Source organism: Dryobates pubescens, chromosome 2 (assembly GCF_014839835.1).
Source record: "Dryobates pubescens isolate bDryPub1 chromosome 2, bDryPub1.pri, whole genome shotgun sequence".
NCBI lineage: Eukaryota > Metazoa > Chordata > Aves > Piciformes > Picidae > Dryobates > Dryobates pubescens.
Genome location: NC_071613.1, coordinates 35,970,782 through 35,998,625, shown reverse-complemented (window position 1 = coordinate 35,998,625; position 27,844 = coordinate 35,970,782). Strand labels below are relative to the sequence as shown.

Here is a 27,844-nt window from a genome sequence, read left to right as displayed (position 1 = left end):
TGCAATTAGTTTTAGCAAAAGAAAATTTAAAAAGAAAAAGAAGCTTTATCGGTAATGAAAACATTTAACTGACCATTGCTACCTCAGATTTTACACTTTTGAAGTTACAAAGCATTGTGGAATTTTTTTTCTCTACATCTGCAGTTGTAAAGTAGAAAGGCTTGTCCTTCATAAAGGACAGGGTTAACACAATTTAATACTGACACAGCCTCAGCAGAATCAATACTACAATGCATCCTATAAATCATTCCACTGACCCTCTAAAGCAAGGATAGCTTAAAATTTAATACTTGAAAGAGGGGAAAAATACTTCAACAAAACAAAGTAAAAAGAAATAAAATCAGAAAAAACAACAGGAAGGCACATGAGAGATTTCTGATTCATCAGAAAGATCTCCTTATCTGTCACAATGAAGTATTATTTACCTTCATTTGGAATAGAAGAAGGGTAATCTATCTACTGACTATTCACCCACAGCTAAGACAAAAACCAGATACTGACGGATCTAAACTGGTGCAAAATATTCTCTGTCAACTGTACCAGGTACCTGGACAAAAGACTACATTCAAACTGGACTCTTAAGTAGCGAAACTAAAGCACAGTAACACTGTTCTAATAGCTTAGCTTTACAACTTAAAATGAAAGGAGAAAGAAAGAAACAAGCAAACATAACCAAACAAAACTCACCAGCCCAAAACCCTCACCAATTATTAAAACATGTATAAAGCACAGTTTTTAAAAACTGTGTTATTATCATCTAGTGGCCCTCATTTAAAGATATATTTAGCCATAAGTCTTCGTTATGCCGTATGAACTGAAGACAAAAAACATCACCACTGCATAAAAATGGAGTACCTTTATACATCTGGTTGTCAAGGAATGGTTGGTAAAAGGAATCACAATGATGACAACAATGCAAAATCTAATTCAAAGTACAAGTTTGGCAACAAAACATTTTCAAAGTGCTGATATAGAGGATACTCATATCACTCATTCTCAGCTTCAAACTACTCATATTCTCTAGGCATATATGTGTGTGTATTTTTATATACGTGCATACATCTACATACATACATATATATGAATCCTTAGCGTTAAATTTGTACATAAGAAGTCCCCAAAATTTAACAAACCATGATAAAATCAACAGCCGTATATTGAAAAGACTCAGAGCATTAAAATGATAGTCAAGTTTAGAATGTTTACTTACACAATTTGCTCACACTGCACATGCCTGGCATACATCAATGTTTCAATCTCATTTCAGAAATAATAAATAGGCATATAAACATGAGAATCAAGCTCTGTTTGTTACAACTGTAGTTTACTTATGTCGGCCCTGAAATTTCTGCAAAGACCATTTATTTGAACTTTTTAAAATTAACTTTTGTGGAGTTATTAATGCAGTATCTTTTAAATAGAAGACCACAAATTGTAACAGTTACAGTTGAATTGCATCAGTTATATTTCAGTCAGAATACAAAATTGCCCTTGATGCAAGAGCCAGCACAAGGGATGCTTTCAGCACTAAAGGACAAAACCAAACTGAATAGGCATCTTCCAACTTAACAGCAGAAGCTCAATACACAAAAGACCCAGACATACTTTTACTTTAGGACTTAAAAAAAAACCCTCTATACTATAGTGTACTAGTTAATATACATTAAAAGATTATAAAATTTGAAAAATGATAGCAACAAAACATGGGAGATGTTTACATTCCTAAGTATTTAATGTATAACTTTTAAACAGCACTACAGACTAAGTTAAAAAAATGAAGCTTTTAAGTTATTCAAATAATGTCTACTAAAAAGCACCTCTGAGAACTTCTGTTTCAACTGCTAAAACTTAAGTCTTGTCTGGAAAAAGATGGCAGCATGAAGCCAAGTATTTAATTACAATTATACAGTTTAAAATTCTTAGTGCATATCAAAATATAAAAGCTCTTTGTTCCATTCTCCTTCGAACTGGAATATATGGCTTGCTGCAGGATGTACCTGACCTAATCTGGAGACTGGTTTGCTACCTATGGTGGAAGTGTACTGTTCTGAAAAGAAACATTACTAGGGAAGCAATAGAACATTTCCTTTCCATGGCTACATTCCTGGGGATACAAGACAGTCAAAACAAACCCAACTGTCATCACTAGCACACCGACAGCAAGAATCAGGCAGGATATGAGGTTATCTGAATGGTTCCATCGCTCTTTGGACAGTCTCAGATAACACGCTGTTGGGATGATAAAAACAAGAGGGGTAGCACTCAGAACGCCCTGTGTGGGGGAAACAACAGAAAAGAACCCTCATAAGCATGTGTATTTAGACATGAAGAACAAAACCCCTTCATTTTCAAATGGTTGTGATTAGATTGATACAAGAGTAAAGGCGGAAAATGGAAGCCTCTCCCAATGTTGCTATAAGGAACATTTGCTTTTCGAAATCAACAACAACTTGAGAAAGTATCTGTAAAACTATTCAGATTTATTTTAAAATGTTTGCTTTGCTGATGCAGAGTACTTTCTGTTGAATTTTCTGTACTACTAAATCTGATTACCAGAGGTTTCTCAGTTTCAGAAGTACAGTAGAAGTCCGTACATAATAGTTCTGCAATACCGTAACTGACATAAGCCAGCTAAGATAATTCTATGTAGGAGTCTACATAAGTACTGCCTTCAAAAAGAGGGGAAAAAAAGAAGTGGAAACATCACATAGCAGTTCAATGAATTCTGAACAATTTCTGCATTTTTGACCTGATTTACCTGGACTTCCCTATGAAAGTAAAGCTCCCTTTGAAAGAGTAGAGTCTTCCCTCTCATTTAAAATTCAGTTCCTCTTTAAATGCTTTCTTAGATCAGGATAGGTAAAAAGGACCTGCTTAAATGCTTTTTTACAGTAAATCCACTGCATGTTAAGATATGAGTTACATGCCAAACCAGACAATTTTTATGCAGAAATTTTGAATGTTTACTTTGTCACATGCTTAACAAACACTCTGTTTCATTTTAATTATGATGACATAATAATATAGCCTACTGAATAGCTTTGTGTCATTGTGCAGACTTTTGTGTATTTTTATGGTAGAACCTGTTAACAGTGATCAGTAGAGACATCAAAAATAGGTACATGCATAAAGTATCTTCTTTATAAAACCCAAGACTCTAAAGTATGTGAAGCAAAACAAACCAGCATCCCAAATTGAATAGCACAGCAAAATCTGTGGACCCTTGACTCCCATATGACAGAACCATTTCAATGGGGAATTATCACAGGGCAAACACGAACACTTCTATTTTGTTTTAAAACCAGAAAGCAGGGGAAAAGTAAGCAGAGTCAGAGAAACAGCAACAAATGCCATCTGTGGTGAAGGGCCAAGGCACCTCCTTCGATGGACACGAAACCTGCTGAAAAGACAGATCATCCTTCTCACATGTCAAGACTGCCTATTCATTTTTCTCTGCTGGCAATCTTTCTAAGCAAAACTATTACATACAATAAATGCATACAGCTGTACTGCCAAATTCTTAAAAAAAGTAAGAAAACCCCAAATCACAAGACATGAGCTCCCCACTCAAATGCCTGCCTATAAATTTCTGTTTGTAACTGAATCAAGCTGCCATCTTGTCTACCAGGTAATTTCTTAGTCCTCTCTGGCTAAAAATACTGCATTGATTGAATGTTTGCTTTTAAGTGGTTATTTAAAAACACTTCTAAATAGGAATCACACATATCTATTTATGCTAAAGACTTACTAGCAGTTTTCTGGTATTAATTTATTCTTAACATATTATATCATGGAATAAACCTAAAACACATATATATATACACAGATATACATAGTTAATTACATTCATTATACCAGGTTTTGGGTATTTGGCCAGACTAAGCATGTGTGTAAGTATGCACACATTTAAATGTTTTTCCTACTGTGTATATACATACACAGGTGACTTTTCTACACTTGTAATGTAAAAACAGGACGGTAAAAAAGATGGTAATAAATTACCAACAGATGCCATGAATGAGAAATTTTAATGAAGGCATGGCCAAAACAGTAGGAATGCAATTATTTTAAGTTATAACTGGGAGTGATTAACTGAGAAGAAGTAAGTAAGTGTTTTAAAGAGGGTAATTGGATAGCTTATCTGAATATTCAGACTTGTTCTATATAAGTGGAAGTATGGCATGCTAAATCATTACTACAAAATCACTCATTACTGCTTGGTTATCAGGTAAACTGCACTGTGGATCAGAACAGTTCAGTGTTTCATAATACATGTGAAAGTACATTTATCACATAGCACAAAGGAAAAAAAACCCTTTATTTTGTTCCATTGGTCAGCATGCAACATATGGCTTGAAACTGTTGATGAATGCATGGACAGGGATTTAAGGAGGCAATTCTGAAATACTTTTATAAAGAAGCAAAGGCTGCCCTTAAAAAGTTTACTCCACCTTTTAACTTTTATATACTGGAGTAATAATATTTCCATATCTTCTTTATTTATTAAAAATAAATTACTTGGAATTGAAGGTTAACTATTTAGCCAAGCCATGTTCATCATAAATAAATATGTGCCCATGTGAACCTCATGATGTTTGAAGCCAAATACAAGGTCCTGGGCTGGGTGGCAAATGGATTGATGTGTGCTTTCAGCCAAGAAAAGCAACTGAAATCTGGGCAGCATCTAAAGAAACATGACCAGCAGATCAAGGGAGGTGACTCTCCCCATCTACTCCACTCTTGTGAGAGACTGATTGGAGTACTGTTCCAACTTTGGGGCCACTAACATAAGAAGAACATGGATCTGTTGGAGAGGGTCCAGAGGAGGCCACGACGATTATCAAAGGGTTGTAACATCTCACCTATGAAGACAGACTGAGAGAACTGGTGTTCTTCAGCCTGGAGAAGATAAAGCCCTGGAGAGAGACCTTATAGCAGTTTTTCAGTCCTTAAAAGGGTCCTACAAGGAATTTTTTTACAAGGGCATGTAGCAATAGGACAAGGCACAATAGGTTTAAACTGAAAGAAAGTAGATTTAGATTAGGTGTAAGGAAGGAATTCTTGTCCAGGAGGGTGGTGAGGCACTGGAGGAGGTTGTTCCTGCCTGGAAGTGTTCAAGGCCAGGTGGGACAGGGCACTGAGCAACCCCCTCTAGTGAAAAGTGTTCCTGGATTTGCAAGCTTCCTCAGAAGCAGGCATTCAAGAAAGAACACTACATTCTGTCATGCAATGCAGTTAAGATTTCCACTGCAGTTTAAATAAATTCTTTAACACATAGCCACTTGCCCTATCTCCAGAACTGTTCCAAAAGCCCGCCCCTACCACTTGAACTTTACTTTTTGAACTCACTTTCTCCTTTAATTATCCAACTTTGAAGCAGTGAACAACTGCTTTTTTTCCTACTAACATTTCTACTATTATGTTGAATCACACAAAATTTTTAGAGTTCTGTTTTATAAAAAAAAAGATCCATTAAATAGAAAGAGCATACAGGTTCACTTACGTTCAGCTCTAAAACTATTCCAAGGCAGTCATACGCTAAAGATACACCAGTTGCCACTGCAATGATAACAACTGTCACAACAATATGGAAAACTGTGGAGAGGTTCCCCTGGAAGAACACATTTGCAACCACCTGAAACAGAACCACAATTTTAACCCTTTATTTTGATCCTTATGTTAACAAACAACTTATTCTGTATCTTCTAATCTTAGGAAGCTCAAGAATGCATGAGAATATACTGGCTGAATTTACCTCATTTCAAGAAAACATCTTCATCCACTTCCTGAAATAGCTCATTTACTAAAGTTACAGAACACTTGCAAGATTGACTTAGTTATAGCTGCAGGACTTAGGGTGTACTTACTTTCTTTTCATTTGCCCATTACAGAATAAAAACTACTTACAAGTATCTGTGGAACAGATAGATTTCCTAGATGGGAGACACTTTTTCAGAACAAAATTAGTAAGTATGATAAATATGCTATTTTCAGCTATTCTCAATGTAAAAACAGCAGTGGCATTTATGCCAAACTTGCGACTTTTAGGCAGTCCTGGTTTTACTGAGTCATTATTATGATAATATTGGATAATATTATATTAAATGCAATACAGCATTACATTGCCAGAATCTAAACAGCACAATTAGTACTTCATACCCATTGCATGTATCAGGTTAGAATATGCTGATACTTATTATAAAGCAACTATTGACTTCTGCTACAATATGCATTAATAATGTGAGAATGCTACTAATACATATCAACACTGTTAAAGGGAGAATGTAATAAATTCTTACCTCTCTGGTCACAAAACATTCAAGGGGAAAGGTCAGAATTACAGTAATTCCATAACAAAACCTTCCAAATGTAACAAGGTTGTCATCTCTACAGTAGTTTTCAAATATATCTCCTGAGGCATAGCAAAACATCCATTAGTTAGAACTTCATCTCATCTGCCTATATGCAAACTGAAGTGAAAGTTACTGGTTACTGGAGTAACTGAGACTTTCTGATCCTGTCTCCTTACACAGATCAAGAAAATGTAGTTAGTCACTAATTATATCCAGAAGGAACTTTCACATTATCCTGCTAGCAGACATGTTTTTATTTCAAGTGGCATTTATTGTTCAAAAATATTTTAATGTATACACATTGAAGTTTGTCATCTGTCATATATTTCCCTTAGCACAGGTTTTGTATGAGATTCTGGTGTCTGTTTAAATAACTACATGACAGATTCACAAAGAAAGCTTGTAAGTAAAAGATAAATTCCCTTTCAATATTTAATTCCTAGAACAACAATTACACAAGGAAGACCAGGGAATCATCTCCAGAGAACTGCATTTCCCTGACAGCATCTAATCATGGCTGGTAAACTGTAGTGAAGGATTTAAAATATTCTGACTCTGAAAGCCCATTACAAACATATGGATTATTGCCTAGCAAATCTTAAATCTAACAACAAAAGCATTGCTAGAGAATTCAATTCATTATCTTGCTTAGCATTTACCACAAAGAATCTAGAATAACAATCTCTGAAGTAAAACAGACACTGAAAGACAGTGATCAGATGATCTATCAAGTCTTTTCTACCCAATTACTATATTCTACTATGATTTACTACTTTTACGATCACAATGGCACTGAAGAAGCAATAATGTGAACTTCAGAGAAAATAGCCCTAAGATTTTGATAGGGACCTGCTTACAGTAGAGTCATATGCTTAAGGATAGTATCACAGTACCACAGTATAACTAAGGCTGGAAGAGACCCCAAGGATCATCAAGCCCAACCTGTCTCTGAAGTCAGAGCTTTATATACTTATATACTTTATATACTGCTTTTACTTAGTCTAGTGACAGTTGCATCTTAGACAATTATTCTGCATAAACAGCACTGGAAGCAGGGAAAAAGGACAGACTGGCCAGTAATTCCCATCCTACAAATCTTCTGTTTTCAACTATCGAAAAGAAGAGAAAAGAGCCTGGAAGCCTTCTACAATTTCAAACAGCACTAAACAACAGAAAATCTGCTTATGAAATGTGTAATTTTGCTGAAGAAGCTAATGCATTCAACAAATGTATGCCTTAGTCTTCTGAAAGCAGCTTTTCCACTTCAACAAATTATGTTAAACAGTATGATGTGACATGGATTATATGCATTTATACACATATGTGTATTTACATACCCACAGAGGTGACAGTAGGATTAGTTATGGCAGAACAGCTGATGTAAAGAGAGGAAATATCTCTTAGTCAGGGCTAGGATGCTATAACAGCAAAGACAGGAAAAGATACATAAGAATGTAAATAACAGGTGCCCTGCAGAAATATCAAGGCAATGTTTGTTCTTACTGATCTCTGCTCTTGGACCATGTGGCTAAATCACAGGATGTTTTGTCCTCAGAAACATTTTACTTATGGAAGGACTCAAAGGAGACTTTTCACAGGTGAGGCTTTACACTTGGGAATCTGACACATATTAGCATGTTACCATCTTTGTATCCTGTTTTGGTTGTTGAGTAACTACAAGAAATGCTGGGTGTGGTGGTAACTATTTCTGGTTTTGCTTTTTTACAATCACTATATTAACACCAAAAGTCAGACAGAAATGTGAAGATTACAGGAAGCATCAAAATTGAGGAACCAAGCAGTTTACCTTCTGTGTATCCCGTAAAAGTTATATATCCACACGCAGCAAACACTACACTGATAATAACAGCAAGTAAGACGGACACATGTGTGACTTGAGACCAGTTCTTTAACGTCGGTTCTTCCAGAGATCCGTATATTAAAAAGCTGTTATGGTTGCAAATGAATGCTGAAACACATGACAGTTAAAGCAAATGTATGGATTCATGCATATATGCATATAAGTAAATCCATGGACCTTTCAAGCTAGGAGAGACACAGCACAGTCTGAATCCACTGATGATTAAATGCAACTATTAATCCATCAATGAGTGCCAAAAATAAATGGCTTGAACTTAGTTGTTTGTTTTGAGAATGGTTTCTATTCCTCTTGAGATGATTCTGATTACATTACCCTAAAATGCTACACCCTTTCCCACCCTCCACACCTCCATTCTACCGCTGTGTCCTCTTCCTGCTCTTTTGCTTATTAACCCCACAGCAGTTCTAAGTTTACTACTTTCAGAATTTCTATGGCATCCATTTTAGGCAGCAATCATTAGGAGTAATATCCATGCAGGAACGGATTTTAGAATGAGGATATTGGAAGTGAGTGAAAACTCACCAGAATGGTTCCTCAGAGAAAGAGGAAGCAACTAGAGGGCACCCTCTAGAGAATGCATGCATTGCAGTGTAAGATTTTTCTGTTAGAGGTTATCCAAGGGGATGCAGAATAACCACAACCTCCTCAGTTTATCAATTAGACTAGCACTAGGGTGCAGGTGTTGTATGATGACCTGAACAGCTGAGTTGTGTTCACATGCCACACCATTGTTTCTGCTATAGTGGCACTAAACTTCAGATCTGGATGGGAAACAGATGGGGACAATATCTTAAAACATAACAGTCACATTCACATGGATGTCTGAAGGTCAATTTCATGTTTTTCTAAAACAAGAATATAAATTTAAAAAAGTATTATTTACAAAATGCAATTTCTATTCAGTGGATCTGAATATCAAAAGAAGAAAAAAAATTACTTACCAAATGACATGACACCAACAGCTTGTATTGCATTTGATTTTGCAAATATCCATGCATTTTCTGATTTGGGTCTAAAATAGACATTTGTTTTAATATATTATTCTCTTTCCAACCACCAGTTATAAAAATAACTTAAAATACTATGCTGTAGTACAATACTGAGCTCCAGGGCTCTCTGAAGTAGGCCACATTGCTCACCAACAATAAGTTTAAGCTAGTGAGATACCCTTCTCCCACCACTTCTTTTGACTGAAGTATTTCTGTAACCAGTTTTTACAGACAAAAATATCAGCCTTTTTCAGTGACCAGTTTTATAAGTAAACTCTTCCTATAAGTAAAGTCTTCCTACACCAAGAAGCTGCAACAGGGAAGGTAAAAGTTGTTACTGATTCTGTCTAAGGTTATCTCAAATAAAAATCTCCAGCTATTTAAAGGCAATTTATTCCTTTGAATTTACACATATAATCCATGAAGTCTTGTGATAACTTTTTCCTAGGCTAGAAATCAAGTGAAGCAGTTTGCCCTTCTTTACTCTGCATAGTAAAGAGATTCTGCTAGTTCCCAAAGGAGTGATAAAACAAAGTGTAAGAGAGCCAACACAGACTTTCATAATCATGCAAGAATGTAAAATTGCATCATCTGCTCCTCTAAGATATACCCACAATTTTGTAACTGAATCATAGAATCACAGAATGGTCCGGGTTGGAAGGGAACTCTGAAGGTCAGCTAGTCCAACCCCCAAATAACTATATGAAATAACTATAATTCTTAGAGGAGGACCATAGAAAACCATCAGCAAATTTTGTAACAATCCATTTGATGCATGACCTTTCTCTATGAATAAAGAACCAAAATGAAGGAAAGGGGAAGGACACAAAACACCTTCTTCCGGAACTACAAATCAAAGGAAATCAAAGAAAATTTACAAGACAGTTGAACATTACATTTGTAGTATTAAAGAACAGAAAAAGGACCAGTACAGAGAAGCTTGCCCTTATTAAGTTGTCTGCTGATAACTTTCATTGATCTGGTTTAATTTAGAGGGAAAACTGCTGCTACCTGAGACCTTAGCTGCTATTTTCCTACTGCTCTAGAAAGCTGTATGGCACGCACACCACTTCTGTGATGGTAACAATGGCGCTTTGTCTCTCCCTCTCTCTGCTGTTAACTAGCTGGTTTTGACAGCCTTTGTGGCACAAGCTATTTTAGGTTTCATTGCTTTCAAACGTTTTAACTCCATCCCCACCCCCTCAAATGAAAAATAAACTAAGATGTTGCTGTTTTCCCTTTCAGAATTTCTATCTTACTATTTCTTGAGACCTCAGATAGTACTTTTCCATATTAAAAAACAGGGTTACAGAACCTTTACGGCTCATAAGCTGTGGGTCTTAGTCTTCACTCTGAAGTGAACAGTCTGTGCAACAAAACCAAGTATGTTCTTGTCTTGATTCTTGTCAGATGAAGTATATTGTCTTGACTACTGTAATGTACTGCTTCTAGTCTCAATCAGATTAATATGGCCCTCCTAAAACACTCTTAGATTCAGCATGTAGATGTCATACTACGGATGGAATACAGATATTGGGGATTTGTCATGTTGGATAGGAGTTCTAACCCAACACAGCTGCTGTAGTTCCTTATACAGAGTAGCCTCCCTTGAAGGTACCAATTCCAAATCACTAGAGATGTCTGCAGACAATTCATACTCCTAATTCTGAATGTATGATTTATCAGGAAAAGATTTACATCTGGTTGAAAAAAAAAATCAATATAAAAAATGGAATCTAGAAAGTTAACATTACAACTCTTCCATTCTGTACCCAGTAGAGGCCAGCCTTGGTATCAAACATACAGAATTTAAATTGACTTTATATTTTTACAACAGAATTCATGAGTCCCCTTATCCTCCTTTGTACTAGTAACTCTTAGATTATCTAATACCCTATGGGCCAAAACATTTTAAATCCACAGAAATAAAGAATGCTTTTGTCTGAAATACATTTAATTTCTGTGAAGATGGTACATCCTGTGCAACAGCGTAGCTACATTATAAGCTCCTACAAATGGAGATTTAAAAAAAATGGAAGGTAAAAAGATGTGAATTTTAGATGAAACATTTTTAATAGAATGGCCAAATACTGAATTAAAAAATAAAAATCACAAGAGCTAGTTTTTCCTATGCACAGTTCTGCCTTACACGTTAGCAATATGCAACAGATCAAAATATAGCTTTGCTTTACAGGGGAACAACAAATCAGATTAGGATTAATACTTAGGGAAAAAAAAATCCAAAAGAACAAAATCCTGCTTATTTAGCAGCCTAAGAAGATAAATTCCTTCCATTCTAGTTGCAAAATTCAGAATCTCAGATCCATGAACACTACTAGCAGATTGCAATGTCATACAATGCATGTGGGTGCAGATGACATATGCACCAGTATAGGACTATTTCTTACAGTAAGTCACACACTGCTGCTTGTGTTTTGAAAAACATTTTCATACTTTGGGAATAGAGGGATTTCATACAAATGTGATATGTAAGCTAAGTGAAAGAACAGATCCAGAGATTTCATTTCTGAGGGTTTAGAACCAAGAGTCTGCAGGTCTAGGGTTCTGACTGTAGCAGCAACAAATCACCCTCACATCCAGTGTGTAGGATATACAGATTTAGGCAAAGTTCCTGGAAAAGGGAGCAGGTGACATGAAAATGTCACTATAAAATAAAACCTCAGGCTGGGAAGGAGGAAATTTTGTGACAAAACAGCAGCTGTTAGTGACAGAAGAGCCATACAGTGAATAATCACCTAATGGAAGTATCACATGTCAATTCATAGAAACATTCATACAAACACACATCTGTGTAGGGAGATGCATACAAAGGCTGAAAGAGTTTATCACAAGTATCTGTTTTGCTTTTTCAATCCTGCTACTACTGTTCAAGATGGATTTTTAAATTTTGTTTTCCACAAAGACTTTTATTCTGACCAGTTTGACCTACATTCTTGTTAGGAATTGTTAGGGAAAGATTTTAACTGCTGCTCATACAAGAACAGCAGCGGCTGCGTATATCCATGAAAGACAAAACCAGCTAGCTTACTGCTCCTCACTCAGTGTATGAAAACACAGGTCATGCCTGCAAGAACACCAAGTTTTTCATGCTGGACAAGGAGAAATAGTTAGATGAAACACAATTAAAGTTAACAGAAGAAATTTGTTTTAATAAATGCACATGTTGAGAGCTGTACTGTATATCACGTATAGTAGAAGCTGCAAGACAAAGTAAAAGCTGAAAGGTGATATAAATGTGACTCTTAGAAAAACAAAACCAATACAAGATTGAACAAAAGATGTCCCAAGGGAGATCCCAGACAGGAAAGACTCAGCTGAAACTAACAGAACAGCTAGACAGACTGACAATATGAACTGTCTGTAGGATGGCAGTGAAGTCTAACAATAAAGCCTAGAGGTTAAGAAAATAAGATTCTACTAATCTTCTGCATACTTAAGAGAAAATACCTTAAAATGAATATGTGAGTGAGTTTTAAAGTTTTAAAAATATTAATGCTTATCTACATAAGAATAGAGGAAAATGAAAAGAACAAATGAAGGAGGCAAAGCCATTTCACATCCATATCATAAGCAAGAGTTGGGCAAACTTGCAGGCAGTCTAAAACCAACATACTTCCTACTTCTTGCAAAACATTTAGAGTACAAAATTCCTCATCTTAACATCCATGCTATGCAGAAACCTTTCTTGTCATTTATGTAGAAAAGCTGCCAACTATAATACAGAAGCAGAATGCTTCAGAAGCAATATATCTTTAAGGAGGGCAAGAGAAACAGATGTCCCTGATCTCAACCAAGCTTTCAGGTATGAAATACTGACTGAAAAATATAACAAGCAGCCAAGCTGATTTCTACAGAGAAAGCAAAGTCTTACTTTTGACAGGTGAGCTATATGTTGGAATTAACAAAAGGATTCCATTGTTTAGGATGAAAGATCAGTGACAAACCAGCAAGTTTAGGTGCAAACCAACAGGTATCAAAATAATCCAGAACCATAAGGCAGATGAATTTAGGTTTAAATCAATGATTTAGTAATTTAGGAAACTAATTGTACAATTTCAATTCAAGTCTATTCTAAGTAAAATGCCTTTCTTAGGTTTCTTGTTTGTTGTGTTTTGTTGTTTTGTGTTATTTTTAAGATCTTGAAAAAAATCACAGATGCTGTGTATAACTTAATTAATGTAAAGAAAATGAGTAATGCTCAGAATATCCTTGAACTGTATATTAATCAAAGTCATCTTGATTGGTAAAGAACATAAACATGGCAAAGCTATATGCCAACCCCACTTACATTCATCTGCTTTAACTCCCTTTTCTTCCTGAATGAACTATTTAGCAGTTAATATACGGTAGCTTTGTTTTATTTTTTAATTTCATCACACATTAAAGTTTAGCTTTGCTTGCTATTTGATTATTTATTTGAAAGAAAGAATCAACTTTCTACTTTCTTTTCCTGAACACTTGGTTTTTCATCTCTGATCAGCTGCCAGTTGAGTAATTCTCACATCCTATTTATGTGCAGCAGATGCTCTTGAAGTTTTTCCTAGAGATTTATATATTATGCAGAAACTGACACCATGACATTCTTTCCAAACAACATCAAATTTAAAAGATCCATTTCTATAAGATACATAAAATATTACTTTTTACAGCAATGAATGTGAGTTTCAGCTCTGAAGCATGAAATTCTTTTACACAGTATTAACACACTGTACATTTACAGTTTGAGACAATTCTGACCCATTCTTTTTATCACAGTAGAAAAAGATTCAGATATAAGCAGATGAAAATAAAGAATGGATCATCAAAATGATCAAGATTTTTAACTATGGAGAGTAAGCCTGGGTCCAGAATGCTGAATAGAATAGAATAGAATAGAATAGAATAGAATAGAATAGAATAGAATAGAATAGAATAGACCATGTTGGAAGAGACCTTTGAGATCATCATGTCCAACCCATCATCCAACACCATCTAATCAACTAACCTATGGCACCAAACACCCCATCAAGTCTCTTCCTAAACACCTCCAGTGACAGCTACTTCACCACCTCCCTGGGCAGCCCATTCCAATGGGCACTCTCCCTATGAAGAACTTCTTCCTAACATTCAGTCTGCAAGTTCATTATATTCTTCAAACAAGAATAGTTGTATGGATGAAATTAATGAAGGAATGAAAAAAAAGAGAGAGAAAAATTACCCCCATTCCAAATCTGTTATAAGAGGAAATAAATTAAACCAAGTAATCCCTCATCATAAATACATTAGGTTGTTGTGTTTTTTTCCCTGAGAACTATCAAGAAAACAACATTCCTGTAGTGTCCATGGACAACCTCTTCCACTCCCATAGCAACTAAAAAAAAAAGAAAGCAACAGTTTCAAGCACATCAAACCCTTAAAAATAGTAATGTTGTTTCACTGATGGTCTAACACACTGCAGAAGGTTTTCAAGAAAGATAATACTCTTTGTTGCCCAAATAATAGATATAATTTTCAAGTAGAACATGGATTGCATTTTAGCATCCCCAGATAACCTCATTGTACTTCTCAATGGAAAGCAATCTTCACCTTGAAAAATCTAAAGGTGAATGAAAACTGATTACTTCTTAGAGAGTCGTTTGATCAAAGTGTGAAGATATCTGATCAGGATTCCTGTGGAAGCTGACTTGAATCCAGCACTTTTAAATGTATTCAGCACTAAGTTGAAAGATGGAACAGAGAAAGAAACATTCTTAACAGAAAGTGTGAAATCTGCAGTTAACAAGAGGATACTAGAGAACAGGGTGAAAAGACAAAAAAATCACAAATATGTTGATAAATGGAAAAAACATTAAATTCTACACTTATTCAGAGGGGGAAAAATGGCTTCACAAGAACAGGGATGGGGGAACAAGCTAAAATACCACCTAAACTTCATGAGAACAGAGTAAAAGAATAGAAAAATTGCCAGCTCACGCTTCTGTAGAGAAGGGCTTGGTACTTCTGTTAGCCTGCAAACTCAAGGCTTGTCCACAAGGTGCTGCTACTTTTTAAAGAGACAAACATCAAACTAGGTTACATAAACCGAAGCATGGCAATGCCTTCTTTCAGGTAGTTGTAGAGAGCAATAAGGTCTCCCCTGAACCTCCTCTTCTCCAGGCTAAACAACCCCAGCTCCTTCACCCTCTCCCCACAGAGCTTGTGCTCGAGACCTCGCATCAGCCTTGCTGCCCCTCTCTAGACACTTTCAAGTATCTCAGTGTCCTTCTTAAATGGTGGAGCCCAGAACTAGACACAGTACTCAAGATGTGGCCTAACCAGTGCTGAGTAGAGGGGCACAATGACTTCCCTGCTCCTGCTGGCCATACTATTCCTGATACAGACCAGGATGCCATTTGCCTTCTTGGCTACCTGGGTGCACTGCTGGCTCATGTTCAGCCAGCTGTCAACCAGTACTTCCAGGTCCCTTTCCACCTGGCTGTTCTCCAGCCACTCTGACCCCAGCCTGTAGCCCTGCGTGGAGTTTTTGTGGCCAAAGTGCAGCACCTGGCACTTGGACTTGTTGAATGCCATCATGTTGGACTCTGCCCATCTGCCCAGCCTGTCAAGGTCTCTCTGCAGAGCCCTCCTACCTTCGAACAGGTCAAAACCTGCCCCCAACTTGGTGTAATCTACAAATTTACTAATGGTGGAATCGATCTTCTCATCCAGATCATCAATTAATCATCATCAATATTAAACAGGATTCTTTTCCTTTATGACATATCTGAGGACTGTTTCTTATAATAATGATTGTTAAAATTATCTTTAGAATAGAACAGAATAGAATAGAATAGAATAGAATAGACCAGGTTGGAAGAGACCTTCAAGATCATTGTGTCCAGCCCATCATCCAACACCATCTAATCAACTAAACCATGGCACCAAGCACCCCATCAGGTCTCTTCCCAAACACCTCCAGTGACAGCTACTCCACCATGTCCCTGGGCAGCCAATTCCAATGGGCAATCACTCTCTCTATGAAGAATTTCTTCCTAACATCCAGCCTAAACCTCCCCTGGCACAGCTTGAGACTGTATCCTCTTGTTCTGGTGCTGGTTGCCTGGGAGAAGAGACCAACCCCCACCTGGCTACAACCTCCCTTCAGGTCATTGTAGAGAGCAACAAGGTCTGCCCTGAGCCTCCTCTTCTCCAGGCTAAGCAACCCTAGCTCCCTCAGTCTCTCCTCACAGGGCTTGTGCTCCAAACCCCTCACCAGTTCTGTTGCCCTCCTCTGGACATGTTCCAGCAAGCCAACATCTTTCCTAAACTGAGGGGCTCATAACTGGACACAGTACTCACAGTGTGGCCTAACCAGTGCTGTTTACAGGGGGAGAATGACCTCCCTGCTCCTGCTGGCCAGGAGTTTGAAAACTCCTATTGTATTTTAGTGAGGATTTACAGTATATCTGTTATTTACTTGTTTCACTTGTTATAATGATTTGACCTATATTAAAATGCATTACTGCTCTTTATTCTCATTGTAAAAAAATAGATGGCATACCATTAAACCATTAACAAGACAGTAAAAGAGAGTTTTAACAATTGAAATCTATTTCTAACTGTAAAATACAAATAGTAAAAATAGACGTTGATAGAATGTTTGGGAGACAAAATATTCTGATTGTTTATCAACTGGCTAGGTGCAGTTTTGAAAACAAGAACTGTAAAGGCAAAAGTACAAGTTTCTGAAAAAATAAAAAGTAAAACTTCAAGATCACTCAAAACCCAACATTACTTATTGTAAGAAAAAATATAACCATGCATTTCATGTTTTTCAGTGCATCACAACTGTTGAGAAGACATGTTACCAGAGTAACAAGGTTATCAGCAAACATTATATATAGCCTCTTCCCTGTGTGGCAGAGGATTTTGAGATCACTCTTTCAGATACCCCTTCAACACAGTATGGAAAACATGCTGCTTCGGAATGATGGGGAGTGGGAAGTCCCACACTGTTTGGAGTGCTTCATTTTGTGGACCAGAGATAACATCAACTGGTATAACTTCAGCAACTGCTCTTCTAACTATCTTCACAGAATTAAACATGAATGCCCTGCAATTAACTCATGTATCACAGCAGTGAAACAAACAATTATGTGTAAGCAGCAACCAAACCTCTTTATCTAGCCGAGCCAGCTTTATTCCCCACCAACTTGTTTTTCAGCACATGGGGAAAAACTGCTCCTGTGCCTTTAAAGAGTTCCATATTGAACAGTGTCCAGCCTTCCTGGATCCCTTGGCTTCTCAGGACTGCCTCCCAAGGGAGTCCATCCACTAGTCTCTGTAGTGGTTTGGAGTCTTTGGCAGAAAACATCAGGGGAAGCATGAGGATGACCTCCAGGGTTTTGGAGTCAGAGCTACAGGTGAGATGAAGCCTACTACACTATAACTGAAAAAGAAACACTGGCAGCATATGAGGGAGTTTGAGCTGCCTTGGAGGTGATTGGTACTGAAACACAGCTTCTCTGACTACCAGTGCTAGACTGCATGTTCAAAGGGAGAGTCTCTACCCAACACCCAACTGATGCCACATGGAGCAAGTAGATGGCACTGATAAAGCAACAGGCTCAAACGGGGTGGCCCAACTGCCCATGAATTTTAGAAGTCATCACAAACCCACCAGGGCAAACACTATGTGCTCACAATGGTGGAGGCAACCACTGGATGGCTGGGAACATATTCAATGCCCCATGCCACCACTCAAAACACCAAACCCATAACATTGATACAGGCAAAAGTCTGCCAGTGGAAGTCCAAGGTGGCTGTTCTGCTGACCCTCCTCCAGTTACATTGCCTACAAGTCCTTCTCTGTTCTCAAACAACAGGTGCAGCAAGGTGCCTTCCCTAATCATCTCTGTCCCAATTCCAGAGTGTCTGGAAGTTATCCTCCACATACTCTAAGAACCTCTGGGACTGCTCCCTCTCAGATGTATTTTATTTCCAACAGATATCAGGGAAGTTGAAGTCCCTGACAAAGGCCAGTGATTGCAAGACTTCTGACAGATGCCTAAAGAATATTTTATATCTCTTCATTCTGCTTGGATGGTCTATAACAGAATCCTGCCAGGATATCTGCTTTGCTGGCCTCCCTTACCCATAAACACTCAACTCTATAATATAACACTCACCAACCTCACTACAATCAAAACACTCCCAAACACAGAGGGCCACACCACCACCTCTCCTTCCTTGACTATCCTTTCTGAAGAGTTTATAGCCATCAATTGTGGCACTACAGTGATGTGAGACATCCCACAACATTTCTGTGATGGCTACTATATCATAATTTTTCTGACAGATAATGGCTTCCAGCTCCTTCTCTTTGTTTCCCATGCTGCATACATTAGTGTAGGTCACTTCAGTTGGTCTGAAGGCTTTGCCACCTTTTTATAGTGACAAGTCACAATTTCTGTCTGTTCTCAGGTGCTCCTGTGCTGTCCTTGGGCTTATTTCTAGGCAGCCCAGATTTGTGCCTTTCTCCCTTCAAATCTAGTTTAATGCTCTTTCAATGAGCCCTGCTAGCTCCTGGGCTAGGATTCTTTTCCCACTCTGAGACAGGTGTATCCCATCTGCTGCCATCAGGTCTGGTGTCCTCTAAATCAATTTTTATTAGTAAATCATTATATTAACAGAAATATTACTAGAATACTATCTGTATTAAGATTGCAAATATAGGCCATCTGAAAATAATGAACAAAACAAAGATTTCTCAAATGATAGGCAATCTCATATGCGCATTCAGGAGTCACTTGCTATCAGCCATATCACCCACAATTTCCAGTTATCTATAGATTTTTTTTTTAGACTTTGTAAGATTTGCATATGTGCAATGGGAGAGAAGAAAAAAAATAAAGGATAAGGTATGGTATAGCAGTTCATTTTGTATTACTGTTAAGAAAGATTTATTTTTTCAATTATCTGTCTCTCCCAAAACAATCATACTCCAAAACTATGCAGATACATGTAACAGTGAAATTACAAGAGTACATATGATTAAAAATGCACTTTGTGGCAACTAAAAGAATACTCACACTTGTGGACTGAGTGTTACTGTTCTTACCATCACAATAATCAGAATGACAACAGTTAAAATCAGAGAAATAAGAGATACCTGTACAGGCAAAAACATGAATTCAGTCACTAATCTGCTGAAAGATTGTCCTCCCAGCAGCATATTGTACCTTTCATTTTTATGAATAATTAACACATAAGTTGTAAATATCATGTCAAATATTTTTAATTAGAAAGTTTGTCCTATATTATCATGTCCTAATTTGTTATTCTTTTTGACTAAGTAGCTAATTGCAACTAATTTTAGGTGATACTCCCATTTAAACATTTCTAATCAATGGTGTTCAACATTTCAAGATCAGGCCTATCTCACCCACTGCTTTACAAGATTTGAATTCTACTAGAAGTAGATGGAAAAATTCCAGTGATGCATTTGAAGACTGAAGTTTTACTTAAACAATTCCATGTTTTCCAATACCTCTTGAGACTGAAGACAGTCTCAACTTCTAAAATATTTAACATACTTTAGCCAGATGTAACTGAGTTCAAATACATGAAGTTATGACTTATTTTCTAATGGCATACACACAAAAGTAAACCAAAAAATCAGTTGCTATTATGATTTACCTTTCCCAGTTTTGCTATGTCTCGATATAAAGATATAGGTAAGGTAAAAACGATGGTGGTAAGAAGAATTATGAAGTGACGGTCAGTAAGCACGTTATCTGGTCCAACTAAAGCAAAAAAGAAAATAATTTATTTCTGTAAGAGGCTGGCTTGAGGCACAGAGGAGTTACATTAAAAAAGCTAGAGTAACAAACTGATGTTCACTAGACTTGTATTCCCTTTATTCAAGCTAAGTAACATGGAATTAAAGGATACATATTAATTAGTCTTGAGGAAGTCATACACAGTATGTGCATGATCAGAAGAATTCAGCAAATTCAAACCAAATGAATAACATATGGGATATATAATCAGACACTCTGGAAGTCTGGCATTACATACAGATAAGCATTAATTTCTTTCATCATATCTGGGTCAATTTTGGCAGACTGCAAGTAAAACATTCTACTACTTTTTTCTGCCATTTACTTTTTAGCTATTTTTGACACTGCATGTTCACATCAATTACTCTGCTGTTGAATATTAGCAATTTTTTAAGGAACAGTACTAAAACAAGTTAATTTTGGTGTTTCTTTTGAGTAATTCCCTACTTGTTGTCAGATGGCTTTCACTGCCAAAATACATATTACCATGTAAAGGCAGCAATAACACTATAACATTCTCTCACAGCAAGTGAGATTTGTGCAACTGGTGAGGGTTTTTTTAAGCCCCAACTTAAACCAAAACATATCTCAGTCAGGCTGCCATGAATAACAGGCTTGAATGAAAGCTTGCTGAACAATTATGGATGGAAAGTGACTGGCAATTGACATAGAAAGTCTATGTTCAGTTCTCTCTGTTCATTGGGAGATTATAATGCTTTCCCACACCTTTTCAGGCAGGCATTCTACCAGCCAGGTGAAAAGACGTGTCATGCAGGGGGTTCCTCCTATTGCAGAAGTAGTATTGCATATAAATTCTTAGATATTCAATGTCACTATCAACGGGATGAGGTATTCACAGAACAAGTGTGACAGTTAAAACTGCATTCACACCTTGCAGGCTTCATCTGCTGAAAAGTATAGTTCTGTGGAAATCAAACAGTTCATTCAAATACTAATTTCCACTTCATTGCAGACACATTCTTTGTAGTTTAATTTGCCCATGAAGAATGTTTTAACTTACCTGTCTTTGTGCTAAAGTAGATGATAAACATATACAAATTGCTCCGGATTCTGCTATGAAAACTCACAGCAGAAGAAGGGTAAAAAGTCTGTGAGTTAAAAAGCTCAAAATGCCACACCTGGGTGTGCAGTAAATATCTATCAGAAATTAATGTTATGTATGCAGTTCATCACCAACTACTACATATATGCTAATATATATACATATATATATATATATATAGTGTGTGTGTATATATATATATATAGTATATATATAGTGTATATATATAGTATATATAGTATATATATACTATATATATATATATATAGTATATATATAGTGTGTATATATATATATATATATATACTAAATCTATTATATTATTTGCAAGTCACCCAGAATGATTCACTAGATGAAGTGCAGTTCCAGTATTTAAATTATTATTATAGAAAATACCTCACATAATCACTGTGGCTGGAAGGTACCTCAGAAGATATCTAGTTCAACCCCCCTGCCACAGCAGAATTACCTGGAGTAGATCACACAGGAACACATCCAGGTGGGTTTTGAGTATCTCCAGAGGAGATACACACAACCCTCCTGGGCAGCCTGTTCTAGTGTTACATCACTCTCACAGTGAAAAAAGATGACAAAGTATGGTGACCTTGTAAATAGACCACTGTGATAGGCTCCTTCTACTTCCTTAGTAGTACCCTGAAGCACATGGTCTCTTCATTGAGTCCAATAACCAAGGACTATGACTCATAGTTTTTACCTCAGAAAGACTTACTAAAAAAACCACCCCAACACAAACAAACATATATATACATATATATATATATCTTAACTTGAGGTATATTTAAGAGCAATTTAGAAACAAAGTAATAGTAGGACTTCAGACTGACACAGGATCCTAATTCCTAAATACTTATGCTATATTCCTATTCAATTCATTTCTTCCATTCTGAATTTTTAAATGCATCTTACCTCCAGGAATTCTCTGAAAAACTTTAGTTAAAGTGTCTCCTGTTATTATGTTGTAACTGATCATAGCTTAAAGAAAGAAATTCTTTTGTTAGTACAAGTCAAATACAAAATACTTGATAATCATTTAATGCACCTGTTTTGTAGAATTCAGGACTATATGACACTATCCTCCTTGCATGAATTCTGGCTGCCACCAACAACTTATAAGTTTCAGGATTAAAATAAAATAAAATAAAATTTCAAGTAAATACAGAAACACGAAATCTTTACTGCTCCCCATCCTCTCCCTTTTTTAAAACAGATACAACCTAAGCAAGAATACAGTCTGATAATCAAAGCCATTGTACTGACTTGCCATATAAAGTTATTTCGGAAGAAGGGAAAAAAAGGCCTTTTGAATTGTTTGTTTCTAACACAAATACTTTGTCATTCTATTTTTAAAGTCTTGTTTTCTTTTAGCAAAATTCCTGTCTAATAATCAGTCCTGCAATCAAATGCAGAGGGCTTCCTAGCTCATGTGAAAACTCATCAAAATTTTTAAACCAGAAGAAAGGAGGATAAAATACATGAAGATACGAGATATGGACTTTCATTCCTTCCTCTCATTAAATAAAAAATTGTGGCTTTAACATTAATGCTACATTCTTATTTTATTATACACCAGAAGCGCATAGATGTGTGCATGCCTATGTACACATACACACAAAATATATTTATATACTCATGTGGTCTTCACCATGTAGACAGCATACATATGGTATTGACCTTAACTAAGGCATAAATATTTACTCTTGTGAAATTGTAGTCATAACATTGCTTATAGAAATAAATTTAAGCACATACATATGCATAACTAGTTCCATGGTAAGGATTAAGATCTCTATAATTATTTTCCTTATTTTCTATGAGCTAATAATTATGCTCTTTTTTTAAGTAAACACATACTATTGCTGCCTGCAGAAAGAGTAACTTGACACCCTGAAAAATCTCAGCTCCCTCTAATACATTCAGACAGACTATTCCCAAAGCAGGGATTTTGATGTGGAACTTTGTTATCAGGAAGCCAGACTAGGTATCTCAATTCACCACCTCTTGGATTCCCATGTGTGAAAATCACAGAGATTATAGAATGTCAGAGGTTGGAAGGACCTATGGAGATCATCTAGTCCAACCCCTCTGCTAAAAGCAGGGTCATCCAAAGCAGGTTGCCCAGGATCGCAGCCAGGCATCCATTGGGTATCTCCATACAAGGAGGCTCCACAGACTCTCTGGACACCCTGTTCCAGTGCTTTGTTACCCTCAAACTAAAGAAGTTTTTCCTTGGGTTTAAGAGAAACCGCCTGTGTTCTAGTTTGCGCACATTGCCCCTCGGCACCACTGAAAAGTGTCTGGGTCCATCCTATTGACACCAGAATTTTAGGTATTGCTAAGCCTTGATAAGATGAAGGCCAAGCTTATGTTACTACTGTAGGGGATAGATTCAGAATATCACTTTATTTTAAACTTCCACTCCAATTAATTACTGCCCAGACTATACCTCTTTGTTCTTTTACTATTTCTTCTTCAAAGTGGTGTCAACTGCCCAGTTCACTAGTAGCTCATTGTGTATGAGGCTGAATTAATGCTTTTGAAAAGCAGTGACAGCACATAATGCTCAAGAAAGATCTGATCAGTGGCCTTCCAGTGACAGTAATACTACATCTTTGGAAAAATATGAATTCAATATACTTCTATATATATTCTACATATATTGAATACCTTGAATAAACTCCTAGGCTCCTATACTTCCTTTCATTTCAAGGCACGTCAGACCTGTGTTCTGATGCACATTCTAGAACAGAATGCTATTTCTCATAGATACTTCTGTCATTAAGTGTGTGATCCACAAATTTCTTTGTTGTTACATTTCAGTGCATTTCTATTATTCTGGGCCTCCAAGTCACTGACTTTCAGAACACACCAAGTAAATTTTAATATTTTTAATAGGAAAGAAGCACATTCAGTATATTCTTTACAGAGTTCTCAATATTTAACCAGTGAAAGAATGAGGTAATATGAAAAACTTGTTATTTATAAAACTGAATCATTTATATTTTAAGTGATCTTACCAATAAATGGATATAAAAATTGAAGAGCTGAAAGAATAAGATAACCTACAAGACCATATGTTTTTCTGACCAGCTCTTGATAGGTGTTGGTACTAGAGAGGTTTCCTCCTTTGATGAGTAAGATAATGGAAAAATCTGTCAAAATATAAAATTCCTGTTAAAGACAGTATGAAACTACTTACAGTTAGTTACTTACAGTCTCTTTCACTCCTTAGGAAAAAAAAGTCTGTGAGAAGGAAAACAGTGGCACTGGGAAGAGCAGGTATGAGAAATCTCATACCGCATCTCAGTCCACCAAACCCAGGAGTCAGAGGTTCATATTCTAAGGAAATCCCATCTTTCCTGATTAGGACAGCAGAAACAGACTCATTTTCATCGGTTTCCAGTATGCTCAAAGGAAACAAGAACTGTCACAAGCACCAAAACAGGAAAATTCCATTAATAATGCAGAAAGCTCCTGATTGGATGGAGAATTTCACCATGAGCTGAAAGGCAGTAAAATGCAGGGACTGCCTGAGTCATGGTGCTACAACCTTCAATCCCTTTACTCAGCTATTCATCTAGTTTTTGAAAAATAAAGTCTGGTTAGTATGTTGTGGTTTATCTACTGCTTATTATAAAAACATTATACACGTTTTTACTGGATACTTTTAAAATAAAACACTTGCAAAGTGATTTATCTGGAAAAGTATGAAGCAATTTGCTTTGAGACAGGGCTGACATCCAAGAAGGAATTTCACCCAGACTGAATCTCATCTTTTTACAATGAACACTTTGAAATACTGCTGTTATGTCAAGCTGTATTTTGGTCTTCATTTGAACACCATGGAATTTTCCAGTACAAAAATATTACCTTGGTGTAGGTATCTTGACAGATAGTAGCTAGACCTTGTCTATTCCTCATCTGACTTTCACTTAGCTTCTAAATCTATGCTGCAATAGGAACAGTTCCTTTCTGTGAACAGTATTGCTATCTTCTGGGAATGAACAAAATTATGACATTTTTACAGTCTTTACAAATAATATTTATACCATTTATTAATGTGTAAGCCGATTCAGAAATTACCATAAGCATATGCAATCTTTACACAATATGTACTCACTCTATAATTGGAAGCAGAAAAAACCTGAGATACAGAAGTGTTCATTATCAATTATGCTGCATACTGAGCTGATCTTGTACAAGAAATATTAAATCTTTGTAGCAAGATACACAAAAATTTGAAAAATGTATCATTAAATTCCCTAATATTGTATTTTTCTGTCAATCTAGGACTATATTCAGTATAATAAAAATAAAATAAATGCAAATGCAATACTATGAGAATTACTAACTAACAGCTATTCACCTGCTATTCAGTAAAAACTACAGAAGACAAATGCTAATGTTACATACCTTGCCTGGTTTTTTCATGCAACAAATCAAAAAGTTGTAACTAAAGTGATAATTTGATTGTGCAAGATATATTGAGCTACATCTTTAACATAATGAAATCATAGAATCATAGAATTGTTAGGGTTGGAAGGGACCTCAAGGATCATCTGGTTCCAACCCCCTGCCATGGGCAGGGACACTTCACACTAGATCAGGTTGCCCAGAGCCACATCCAGCCTGGCCTTCAAAACCTCCAGGGATGGGGCTTCTACCACTTCCCTGGGCAACCTGTTCCAGTGTCTCACCCCCTCATGGTGAAGAATTTCTTCTTAACATCCAATCTGAATCTACCCATTTCTATTTTTTTCCCATTTCCCCCTAGTCCTATCACTACCTGACACCCTAAAAAGTCCCTCACCAGCTTTCTTTTAGGCCCCTTTAAGATACTGGTAGGCCACAATAAGGTCTCTTCGGAGCTTTCTCTTCTCCAGACTGAATAGCCCCAACTCTTTCAGTCTGTCCTCACAGGAGAGGTGCTCCAGCCCTTTGAAAAGCTCAGTTTAACTCACAGGTTCTAGGCCTGTATCTCTAAAGTCTTCAAAATACTTAGAAATGCAAAGGAGAAATTAATTTCCTATAGAAAAGTAATAGAAATTTCTGAGCTATGTATATGGTATTATCTCATTGATGTATTTGGCCACCAGCCATAGAGAAAATTTTCCATTCATAAGGAACATATTCCTTATGCTCTATTGCTCTCCAGTCAAACTTCAATCATTTACACAGACCTTTAAATGATAGTCTAAGCAGTGAAAAGCATCTAATGCTGCTTAGCACATGGGTAACAGAATTTGTGCCATTCAGGTTGACTTGGTTTGTCCCATTAAGACTTAAATCCACAGTCTTGACAAAAATTTTCTTCTGATGTGAGCGCACTTATTTATATGGTTTGATGTGATCACTCATTTACTTATGGGATCACTTAACCTGTGATTTCAAAACTTATCCCTTCTTGAAGGTAAACCCATTATTTTTTTTGATAAATGATAATTAAATAAAATATTCAAAATCATAGTACAATCGAAGGTTTCATTCTGTGGTATATTTTTTTCCAATAAGTGATATACAACCAAATGGAGCATCAGTCTCTTAATCAGGGTAAAAACAGTGGACTAAACCAGCTGAAGCACAAATAAGGACTATTTCTTTCAAATGTCACTTTGACCTAATCTAAGAAATTAGACTTCACAAAAATAAAGCACACACAACAAGTAACTTTATATGTTGTGCAGAATAATTCTCTACTTTCACTAATCTGCTCAAGAGTTTAGAGAGGTAAAGAAAAAATTGTCACATTTATCATCATAGATATATTTGTTTCAGGTATCATTAAACCCAAGATCAGCTGAATGCTGCTGGGATTAATTTTCACTTTAAACAGAAACTACCTGTAATATAGGCAACTCCAAATAAAAGCAGCACTCCTAGTGGTAAACCAGCCTCCTTCATTGAATATGGCAGTCCTGTAAGGAAGAAAAGGAGAAATTTCAGAAGAACCTTTCCAAATACATATTTGTGATGAACAAAATAAAGAATTATTTAGATTTTCAGAAACACTATCAATCTCCCAAATTGGACTAGCATGCTTAATAACCTCTAAAAGATCCCTTTTAGTGAACAAAGTGTTGCCTAGGTGTGAAGTTAAGTCAGCATCTGCCTAAACAGTTCTCTCTGACCATTATGGCAAAGAGGCTGTAAGTATTTATCGCTATGAGACATGATGTCAGAGGGTGTTTCTCTATTTTTATCATAGTAAACAAATAAAAATCGAAAAATGTATTTGGGAACAGCAGCAGAAATTAAGACAATAGTGGTATTCTCCAAAGTGGACCTTCATGCACATATAAACAAGGCTGAACACAGGATACTGAAGAAAATTGTCCTTACCTATAATACCTGATCCTATGATAGAGTTGATAATGTTAAACCCAGCTGATGCCATATTACTGTTTCCTCCTTTACTCCTGGGCTTACTAACAAGGGCTGTTTGGTCATTCGTTGCTACCTATTTCACAAAGACAGAAAAACCAACATTATATGTGAGAAAAATAGGTGAGAACAAGGTTTTTGCACAGTCTACTCAAGACAAAGGAAAAAAACTGTTGCAGACTCAGATCTGCAAGATTTTACAGATGCTCTATTAAAGATTACAAAAAAAAAAAAAAGTCATAGACTCAGATTTGTAGAGGTATTTTGATAACTAAATCCCTTTTTTTTTTTTTTCCAGTGAGAAATCAAAGGCATGTTAGGCATATAATTCCTTTATA

The 27,844-nt window shown here is 36.4% G+C and overlaps 1 protein-coding gene across 1 annotated transcript; it reads right to left on the bottom strand.

Moving 5' to 3' along the window:
• Positions 1-1,691: 1,691 nt before the first annotated feature.
• On the bottom strand, positions 1,692-27,572 carry SLC38A11 (solute carrier family 38 member 11). Its single transcript, XM_009910405.2, has 11 exons — positions 27,465-27,572; positions 26,966-27,040; positions 24,143-24,277; positions 22,035-22,100; positions 19,902-20,008; positions 19,295-19,374; positions 9,177-9,247; positions 8,161-8,322; positions 6,300-6,412; positions 5,504-5,635; positions 1,692-2,272 (listed from the first exon to the last, which is right to left on the bottom strand). Exons 1-11 carry the CDS (start codon positions 27,517-27,519, stop codon positions 2,027-2,029), a joined length of 1,242 nt encoding a protein of 413 aa, XP_009908707.1. The 5' UTR covers positions 27,520-27,572; the 3' UTR covers positions 1,692-2,026.
• Positions 27,573-27,844: the final 272 nt, after the last annotated feature.

Coding starts and splice junctions, on each gene's coding strand:
- SLC38A11 (XM_009910405.2), bottom strand. CDS start 27,519: ATGGCATCAGCTGGGTTTAACATTATCAACTCTATCATAGGATCAGGT. Junction 19,375..19,901: donor ACATAGCAAAACTGGGAAAG/GTAAATCATAAT, acceptor TTGCCTGTACAG/GTATCTCTTATTTCTCTGAT. Junction 6,413..8,160: donor TTTTACGGGATACACAGAAG/GTAAACTGCTTG, acceptor GCTATGCCTCAG/GAGATATATTTGAAAACTAC.